The sequence below is a fragment of the Ostrinia furnacalis genome, unplaced genomic scaffold, assembly GCF_004193835.3.
Source record: "Ostrinia furnacalis isolate ACB-3 unplaced genomic scaffold, ASM419383v2 OfSCF7348, whole genome shotgun sequence".
Lineage (NCBI taxonomy): Eukaryota > Metazoa > Arthropoda > Insecta > Lepidoptera > Crambidae > Ostrinia > Ostrinia furnacalis.
Genome location: NW_021137587.1, coordinates 96,847 through 107,553, shown reverse-complemented (window position 1 = coordinate 107,553; position 10,707 = coordinate 96,847). Strand labels below are relative to the sequence as shown.

General features: G+C 38.4%; 1 protein-coding gene across 3 annotated transcripts; it reads right to left on the bottom strand.

The window, feature by feature from the left end:
* Positions 1 to 202: 202 nt before the first annotated feature.
* On the bottom strand, positions 203 to 10,192 carry LOC114364121 (zinc finger protein 2). Of its 3 annotated transcripts, none has more exons than XM_028320123.1 (13): positions 9,983 to 10,192; positions 9,715 to 9,822; positions 9,073 to 9,301; positions 8,577 to 8,795; positions 7,101 to 7,281; positions 5,301 to 5,384; positions 4,640 to 4,765; positions 3,696 to 3,815; positions 3,101 to 3,250; positions 2,484 to 2,558; positions 2,125 to 2,236; positions 1,603 to 1,707; positions 203 to 1,080 (listed from the first exon to the last, which is right to left on the bottom strand). In XM_028320123.1, exons 1-13 carry the CDS (start codon positions 10,103 to 10,105, stop codon positions 913 to 915), a joined length of 1,800 nt encoding a protein of 599 aa, XP_028175924.1. In that variant the 5' UTR covers positions 10,106 to 10,192; the 3' UTR covers positions 203 to 912. The 3 variants fall into 3 exon arrangements, with proteins under 3 accessions (XP_028175924.1, XP_028175926.1, XP_028175925.1); XM_028320125.1 differs by having other exon boundaries at positions 5,299 to 5,384; positions 7,106 to 7,281; XM_028320124.1 differs by having other exon boundaries at positions 5,299 to 5,384; positions 7,101 to 7,276.
* Positions 10,193 to 10,707: the final 515 nt, after the last annotated feature.

The following is a 10,707-nucleotide window of genomic DNA, read 5'->3' as shown; positions in this document are numbered from 1 at the left end:
CATTATTATAAGCCATTTTATTGATATTTGACTCAAAGATTAATGTTTTTCATTTTATTATAGGAATTTTTGGTAGTTTTTTTAATATCCGGTATCCGGCCGGATAGTGAGCTACTATCCGGTATCCGGCCGGATAGTAAATTTAGGCCGGATATCCGGCCTATCGGATAGTTGCCGGATATCCGTTTCATCTCTACTTTAAACCCTAGATTGCACGATCGTGAGCTACTTAAGTACGAGCTTAAGCAGTCCTCGCATGAATATTTATGGCTGTTGGCCTAAGTCAAACGATCGTGCGCCACTGAACTTGAGCGCGGGCTTAGAGCGGCCGTGGCGCTTAGGGCAAGCTTGTCCAAAGGAAAGCTCTTAGCTGCTAAAAGTTAGCGTAATTTAGCTAAAATCTAAATGCCATGATCGTGCTACTTAAGCGAAGGCTTGGTACTCAGTATAGTACAGTACATTCAGTACATAGGCCCTTTGTAGGGCACTTATACACGTCCCAAATATAGCTTGCCCTACCACCACTTCGGGACAACATATGGACTTGGGGCGGCCGTCGCGCTAAAGGCGCAAGTGTACGAGGGAATGCTCTCAGCTGCTCACAGTTGGCGTAAAGTAGCTAACACCTGAATGCCACGATCGTGCGTTACTTGAGCGAAGGCTTGGGGCGGCCGTCGCGCGTCAGACGCAGATGTACGAAGGAATGCTCTCAGCTGCTCACAGTTGGCGTAAAGTAGCTAACACCTGAATGCCACGATCGTGTCATATCATACTTGAGCGAACGCTTGGGGCGTCCATCGCGCGTGAGCATCGTGAAGTTTTATTCAAATCAAATAATTTATTTTGGAGATGCTCTCTCTTAGTCGCTCACAGTTAATGTAACGAAGCTACAACCTAAATGCCACGATCGTGCTACTTGAGCGAGGGCTTGGGGCGTCCGTCGCGCGTCAGACGCAGGTGCACGAGGCGCGTGTGTGTCGCGAGCACGCCGCGCTGGCTGAAGGCCGCCGAGCATAATTCGCACTGGTACGGCCGCTCGCCCGTGTGCGTTCGGATGTGGCTCTTAAGGATCGAGTTGCGCTGTAAATACAAACACAATTATTTAGATTCTAAAGAAAGGTATTTAACATCGCTACATCTACATTTAAAGTTTAAATACACTCAGACAATAAATAAAACTTTATAACGATGTTACTTTAAATACTTTACACAGTTAAAGCCCGGTCCGTGAGCACGTAGAATTTCGTCCAATGACCCCAAGCTACCCATCCTTATCCCTCGCGCGTAATTATTTGCTGTCGCGACTGTGCGACTGGCACCCGCAGTGAGTGTGCGAGCGCGATAGCAACATAATTACGCGCGAGCGATAAGGATGGGTAGCTAGGGGTCATTGGACAAAATTCTACGTGCTCACGGACCAGACTATAGACAAAATACTTTTGTTGTTACGAATAGATGAGGAGGCATTAATTTTTTAAATTGACAAATACACGCCTGTACTGTCTGTACTGTATCATTAACTTTTACTGGTTAATGTGAACACGGCTTTCTAATTTACTTTGTCCTTATTGGTTTCTATGCTGAGTGACTAATAATACTTACGTCAAATATCTTGTCGCACAGCTTACAGGGATACTTCAAGGGTCGCTTATAGCCCTCGTGGATCAGTCGCTTGTGTTCTGTGAGTGACCAGCCGTTCACGTACGCCTGGAAAATTATATTCATCAGCATCATCACATTCACTGAAAAACATGAGTCATAGGTAGATATGATTTTATGATTGGGATAACAACTTTAACCGCCTCTGTGGTCTAGCTGTAAGGTCGCTACACCACAAACCCCGAGGTTCCGAATTGGATTCCTATCAGGGCAAAATTTTGGTTGTTGGTGATAAGACTTGTTCCAAGTCCGTCTGGCTAGCTCTCACTATGCAGAGTAAGTCTGTCGCCATAGCAACAATGTTAATAGTATTGTTGTATTTTGCAGGTAAGATAGCCAGTATGAAAATTCAATTAACTTGACTTCTACCTTCGGCCTGATCACCACTTACTAGTGAGATTCAACTTTAACTATCAATTTACCTTCATTTTTTTCTTACCGACAACGAATGTTATTTTTATTTACCTTATCACAACTGTCACATTGGAATGGCTTGATGTTTAGATGTACCCTATTCATGTGCCTGTCCAAATCCCTCCTTATGGCAAACCGTTTGTCACAGTGCTGGCATGGCAATCTAAAAGATAAAAACAATACTAAAATGTATACCTGTACGTTTACAACACCACTATTTGTAATGTAACATGCAATAAAAAAACATTTAAATTTCAATAATAAATAAAATATACTATAATCCGGGCCTTTTCAAGGCGAGAGTGAATAGGCACTTACAGGGCAGATAATTGTACCATCCTAGACTGCATCTCACTTAACGCGATTGCGGTCAAATACCTGCCTTGTTATGCATAAAAAAAAACTCTTACGGTAACTCTGAATAGTTGACATGCGGCAACGCAGTTTTTAAATGGTGCTTCAGTGTCTCATCCGATTTGAAACTCCTGAAAAGGGAAATTATTTGACTATGTAATTCAAAAAAACCTTTAAAAACGTAATGACTCCCCAAAATAAATATTTAAAAAAATAAAACAGAGTCACAGACGTATAAGTTAGGCATGAACGTGACTTATTTGACGTCATTAAACTGTCATATGATGTAGACGTTCACACACTGAACCGTCCCAACTATTACACTGTCAGGAGGGCGCTACTTCAATACTGGGTTGATAGTTATTGATTTTTGCCACATGACGTTTCAAAATCGTTACTATAAATCAGTGGTTCTTAACCTTTAAGTCACGAGGGACCATTTTACCAAATTTCTATCTTGTCAGGGACCACTTTTTTCAAAATCCTATGAAAGGGGAGTTCGATTTTTCGACCACTGTGCGCCGTTTGCGTTGTGTTGTCTCGACTCATCACGTCACGTCACTTGTTTATTACGATGTCTTCGTGGACCACTTGGAATGCCTCCAGGGACCACCAGTGGTCCGCGGACCACCGGTTAAGAACCACTGCTATAAATGGTAACAATTTAACTCACTTGTCACACTCAACGCAGTAGAAATCCTTTCTGATGGAGTGCGTCAAGCTGTGCTTCTTCAGATGGGACGGCGAGTGGAAACCTTTGCCACAGTCTCGACAAACGTAGCGCTTGCTAGCTTCCACCGCTGATACTTCCTTGGGGTGCAACCTGGATGAAGGTAAAGATAAATAAACCAACTGCGTAAACTAAAAAAAAAAAAACAAACTGAATAAATGAACTGGAAAGCAATTATTTATACTAAGTGTTACTCTCACAATTTAGATGAATCTTACGACGTCACAAACTAAAATCCATCGAGCCGTTTAAGCTACTGTGCGTACCAAAGAGAAAGGAAATACATAAATACGAGTATGCATACAATGGAAAAAAGATACAGTTGAACATAGAACCTCCTCTTTTTTGAAGTCGGTTAATAAAACCATTCTGGTGCAGCAAGTTAAATTGGGTTAGTTCGTTTTAGCCGAATGACCTCCACTGCTAGACAAAGGCCTCCCCCAAAGATTTCCAAAAAGACCGGTCCTGTGCCGTATGATGATGATGATTATGGTGACGATGGTGATGAGGATGGTAATGGTGATCAGCAAGTACTCACAGCATCATGTGCGTCTTGAGCACGGCCTTGTTGGCGTAGCTCTTGGCGCAGTGCGCGCACGTGACGCGCGGCCGCGTGCTGTGCACTTGGCACACGTGCTTGCGAAGCGCGCGCGGCCGTCTAAGGAAACAAACGGAAAAAAAAATTAAACCCTCTTTTTTGAATCGGTTAAAAAATTGTTGCTGCGGGAAACAAACGCAATAAAAAAAATCCTGTTTATTTGGTGTCGGTTAAAATAATCTTTATAGCGTAGACACTGGACAGAGTAGAATAGAACCAAAAAAATAAGAATAAACGTCAAGTGTAACTCTTACGTACCCTATACAATATACATGGTCGCAGGGTTCAAGTGGAGGCAATGAATTAATTTTTCCTTCTCTTCTGCAATTTCTTAAAATTTTCATACTTTCAAACTAGTTTGTTGAACTTTGATCTTTTATTTTGATAGCCCAACTATCCCTTGTGATAAGGAAAAAAACTAGATTGAAAAGTATCCTCATTTATAGAAATGGCATGAAAAAAAGTAATCGCAGGTGGCAATTTTCTAAAAATGCACAAAAACTTAAAAATCTTGAAAACGGTGATATTTTTACTGGGGTTAAAAATGGACGTTAGGGAGGTCATGGCGAGGCCTATCGATGGTTACAGGGTTATCCATTGTTTTTGGGACACCCTGTATTTCACGATTTTCGGTCGTTTGTTGCCAAACGCACGGTCATTTCAAGTCGGTCGGAGTACTGACGACGGCTTGTGAAACTAAATACTGGCATCTTATGTACTAAACTCTGGCATCCTTAGATGCCTATTTAGTTACATTTTAGTTATAGGGTAGTAATAATAGGGGCTATATTAAAGCATAAAATCATAGTCTGTTATACTATACTATACTTACTTAATTTTACAGACGTTCGTATTATAATACTAGTATAGATAACAGAACTTACTTGAACATCTTAGGACAGTGGGGACACTTGGACTGGGCGTAGCCCTGCGCGTGCGTCGCGAAGTAATGCTCCCTTATCGTCCCCGGGCACATGCGGACTAGCTCGCAGTCCGGGCATTTGTACCTACTGTAGTAAAGTGAACTTTATGTTAATAATAATATGGTACGTCTTAGCCAAAGGTAACGCTACTGAACAAAGGACTTGTACCTACTGCAGGTTAAAATACACTTTATGTTAATGACAATATGATAGGTTTCAGCCAAAGTTAACGCTGCTGGACAACGGCCTCCCCTAAGTATTTCTACAATGACCGGTCATGTCCTGCCTGTACCCAAGCACCTAATCAGAATCATTTATTTTTTGTAAGTAGGCTCTCAAAGAGCACTTTTACACGTCCCAACCCTACCACTGCTTTGGGGCAGTAATATGGGCCAGTGCCAGTATTCTGTGCCAGTGCTGAGAAGCAGCGGCGCAAGAAATAGATCGTCGGTCCACCGAACGGAATTAGCATTCGGGGAACCATTTTCACTAGACTATCCGATATTTATCTATTTATTTCTATCTCCATTACATAATCAAATGCATCTAACGGTCCTTCGAGCCGGATGAAACTAAAATCATTTAAAATGAACTAAAATGAAAAATAACGTAATACATACACCTGATGATATCTTTGGTGACTATGCAACTTGTCTTCTGTGGGCATTCTTTGTTTACAAATATTACAGATGTATTCACCACTCGCCTGAAAACAGAGGATTTTTGGTTAGTATTAAATCTAACTTTAGAATAGAACAGAATATCTTTATTCAGCATTTAACATTTAGGTGCATACATGTACTATCGCCAACAGTGTTAACTGCCCATTGAAAGTCATGTCATCTAGTTCTATCGCAAAGAATCGCCATTTGATTAGAGCGAGAGCAAAAACGGAAATGGATAGTTAACAGTGTGGGCGTGTGTACAGAGGTTAACATTATTGAGCCATGATGAAAAGGTACCCGCTCAGCGAAAATCGTAACATTGCACAGGTCGTCAAGTCACGAAGCTGGTTTTCAGCGGGCACTTTAGATCAATTAAAAAGGTTAATTGGGTAATGGGAAGCATGGTGCCACAATTTTTAGGTATATTTTCAGCCACAAAATAAAAAACCCATTTTCGCTTGATCCTTTGAGAACCAAAATGACTCATCTATCTATCTATACTTATAATAAATCTGTAGAGAAGTCAATTCTGTACATGAAACATATTTTCAAAATAACTATCAGGGGGTGATTAGTGATCGATACTGATGCCAACAATGCAATCAGTAAATTTTTTGTCTGTCTGTCTGTCTGTCTGTCCGTCTGTATGTTCCTTATAGAAACAAAAACTATTCGACGGATTTTAACGAAACTTGGTACAATTATTCTTAATACCCCTGGGCAGGTTATAGTATACTTAGGAATTCCCACGGGAACAGGAATTAGCGGGAAAATCCTTTTGTATGAAAAATCTTAACCGCTTAAGTTAGATGCTTGAAATTTGGCCTGCAGGTACCTTAGTAAACTTAAAGCTTAGTTCCAACAGGATATTGCAAAATTCCCACGGGAACGGGAGTTAGCGAGAAAAATAAAACCGGCCAAGTGCGAGTCGGGCTCGCGCACAAAGGGTTCCGTAGCAGCAAATATAACCAAAATTACAGTTAAATCAACCTATCTCAAAAACTATAAGAGATACTTTGATCAAACCAAAAATCGTTGAAAGAGTTAATTAGCATGCATCACCTCTATTTTTTTTAGAATTTTATACCCCGTAGTTATAAAAATAGAGGGGGGGGGACATACTTTTTACGACTTTGAGAGCTGATATCTCAAAAACCGTTCACTTTAAGAAAAATGTTTTTTAGAAAACTTTATATCATTTTAAAAGACCTTTCCATTGATACCCCACACGGGTATGTACATCGAAAAAAAATTTTCATCCCTCAGTTACATGTATGGGGGGCCCCACCCCCAATTCTTTTTTTTACTATTTAGTGTCATAATTTTGTAGCGGTTCATACAACACATATTCCCATCAAATTTCATCACTGTAGTACTTATAGTTTCCGAGTAAATCGGCTGTGACAGACGGACAGACGGACAGACGGACAGACGGACAGACGGACAGACGGACAGACGGACAGACGGACATGACGAAACTATAAGGGTTCCGTTTTTGCCATTTTGGCTACGGAACCCTAAAAACAATTGTATAAAAAAATCTAAACCGCGTAAGATAGATGAAGGGGGTAAAACGGGATCCACGCGTACGAAGTCGCGGGCGGCCGCTAGTTAACAAATAAATGTTTTAATTTAACCATATCTTCCCTTCAGCCTCTAACTACAGAAACCAGTCTCTTCATGATCGTCATTTTTTCAGTGCAATTAGTAAATTTGGTCAATGACACTGTTTCCCCTACAAAAATATATCAACAAACCTCACTGTGTTTTTCCATGTGCTTCTCATAGCTGGCCTTATACGTGAATCCTTTGATACAATCCTCGCACTTATACACGCAGTTAAGGTATTTATGATTCTGCAACATTTTCTTCCTTTCCTCCATACACTCTTTCTTGGACATGTATATTGTTTCTGTTGGCAACTTACCTGGAACTTAACTGGGATTATAGAATAATGCTAGGAATTTCTACAGTGTGAGTCACGTTAAAGTGTACATATGAAAATAGATGAAACTAGACTAATTTTTATCGACAAAAAAGAGGTCAAAAATTTATTGAGATTTTTTTTTAATTTTTTATAGAATTTTTTTTCTTCAAATTACTTATTGTAAAGAAAACGTAATAACTTTTAAACTAAGCGGTATATCCTGATAAAATAAAAACAGTAATAATGCTAAATAATAGGCAATACTAAAAAAATACATAAAATACACAAAAAATGCCAACAAATAATAAAAAATGACACTTTTTGAAAAAAATCTGCTTTTAAATTCGTGTTTTTTTGGTAATTTGATAAATTTCTCCAAAAAATGCCCCTATAACAGGTGGTTTTTATTACTTTGTATTATTTTCTATCGTATTACCTTCGTAAAACCAAAAATCGCATGTCTCTATCCCTATCACAACGTTTGCAATGATCGTTTGAACTAAGCCTCTCTGGGCGCGCCATTCAACGCTTCGTTAACAACGAAACTGAAAATGGCTCTAGATTTGTTATTTTGATAAAGACAAGTTAGATTTCAAATAAACACAAAAGATTTCGAAGTAAAATAAGCATTTTGTTTAAAATTAAAATTGTCTCTAACTGTAGCGGAGAATAATGTTGTGGCAGGCCTTTGTTCAAACGATCATAGCAAATGTTGTGATAGGGATAGAGACATGCGATTTNTAAAATTGTCTCTACCTGTAGCGGAGAATAATGTTGTGGCAGGCCTTTGTTCAAACGATCATAGCAAATGTTGTGATAGGGATAGAGACATGCGATTTTTGGTTTTACAAAGATAATACGATAGAGAATAATACAAAGTAATAAAAACCACCTGTTATAGGGGCATTTTTTGGAGAAATTTATCAAATAACCAAAAAAACATGAATTTTAAAGCAGTTTTTTTTCAAAAAGTATCATTTTTTTATTATTTGTTGGCCTTTTTTATGTATTTTATGTATTTTTTTAGTATCGCCTGTTATTTAGCATTATTACTGTTTTTATTTTATCAGGATATACCGCTTAGTTTAAAAGTTATTACGTTTTCTTTACAATAAGTAATTGGAAGAAAAAAAATTCTATAAAAAATTAAAAAAAAATCTCAAAAATTTTTTGACCTCTTTTTTGTCGATAAAAATAGGTCTAGTTTCATCTATTTTCATATGTACACTTTAACGTGACTCACACTGTATAATAATAAAGATTATATTGGTGAAATGAGATGACAAGAGATCTTTATAACACTCACATAGTTTGTTGCGTTTTTTCTTCCCTAATTTTGGTATAGAATTAGATATGGTTTTTTTAATTCGAATATCAGCTTTGGCAGGTTTCGTCTTGGCTTTCTTCTTGGTTCTTCTACTAGTGAGGTTTGAATCTTCGCTGTCAGGTTCCATTTTCAGCTTCAACAAAGTATTTAGCGGAAATTCATCTTCTTCCTTTACATCTTGGAGTGGAGCTTGGAATTCTGGATGTAAAAATTCAATTTTAAGTTTTATTTAATTTTTTTCAACATATTTGCTCTCATATTAAATGAAATTTATTCAAAGAAGACCAATATTTTTCTTTTTCAAGTATTGCAATCTACCTAGGGGACATTTAACAATATTTAGGATTTTTAGGTGGTTGTTGCTATGTCCATTGACATATTAATATCATACATAATATTTTCACAAATTAGATTGAATATGTACTCTTTTCTTTAGTTATAAATTATAACTGGCAATATAATTATTCACACAAACCATCGTCATCAACGAATTCCCCCTCAAGGTGTTCCAATAACTCATTCTCTTCTTCCTTCATCTCCGTCTTAACTTTGACCTTGTGGCTTCTACTGCAGAACACAGAATACACTTCGTTGACGTCCGAGTCCGTCCCATCTACCTCAATATCATCCAGTGTGCAGTATGTCAAGCTTACAAGAGGCTGTGTTTGGTTACAGGCTTTTTGGAATGATGCGTCTATTATATTCTGTGAAGGAATCGGAATCATATCAGTTTTACTTGATTGCAGTCATTATTAATTTATAAAGCTAAAATTCTGAATAAAAAGCTTTAATTTAACTTTCTATAGAATAATTGGCTACTACACTGATCAGTGTGCTTACCATGAGTTTACGTTAGGTGTGCTGGCTAGCGACTACGTAAAAAAATGACATTAATTGTATGACATATTGTGCAGTGCCCCTAGCGGCTACTTTCAAGAAACAAAATCTTCATAGAGATTTTTGACGTACTCGCTAGCGAGCACACCTAACATAAACTCATGGTAGGTGCACAGTATGAACCCTGCTGCACCTACTGTATTAAAATGTATGATAGGCAGTCTATTAAAACTAAATAATTAAAGACCAACTGATATTCTGAATTGATCAATTGACTCACATTATGAAAAGTTTCCAGTAGGATTTGGTTGTTTTGGACATTTTGGATAAACAACTCAGCACGTTGGGCGACCCGTAGGCATATACTGCATAAACTGATACTATCATCCTGAAAACATATCCACATTCTAGTTAAAATCAGCAATATTACGACCAAAAATCGAAGAACTTTAAACTTCAAATTGTGGCTTGTGTTGAATACAAGACCACACAAATAATGTCATATAGCTAGTCTAGGTTATAATCATGCCAATAGCTGATGTTTTTACCTGAAAAACAGATTTTAAAGCTTCGTTTTGTACTTTAAAATTCTGAATCACACATTCATCTGATCGACCCAAACAACCGAGACAACAAAAATGTTTTCCTCGTTGCTTCTCCTTTTCCTCCATTTTTTAGGTTTGGTAAATGTTATATTATGCAAAAACAATGATTAAATTGTGTTTTTTACACAAGAAATACAGAAAACACTCAAAACAATGGTGATGTATTACTTTTCTCTATGCAATGGTGTCTGTCAAAATAACTAAATGTCAAATCATGCATGTGTCAAATTGACAAATTTGACGCGGCGCGACATAGAGGAAGCAAGCCAAAAAAATGAAGTCGGACCACACGTGCCCGCGGGCCAAGGGCACCGTAGGGCACGAGAGTAAGAAAGTAAAAAAAAAAACTATTTTATGTCTCATAATTGTGAAATGTTCCTATTGGTAATGGAATTTAATTCCATACCTTAATTTAATTTCGTTGCGGGTCCAATGACAGTTTAACTTTCCTCCCGGTTAAACTTGTCTTGACCTTCATTGGTTGGGTTGTGGCCAGAGAGCAGAAATATCTGCTCTCTGGGTTGTGGCGGTCAAGCTGTAGATCCTGGCAACACAGGAGTTGCAGTGGTGGGAACGCGAGAGGTGGGAATAATCCCGTATTGGCAGGCCTGGCTCACTCCGCGCGGTACATCCGATAATTACCTACAGCGAAGCGCCCCGCCGGCGGG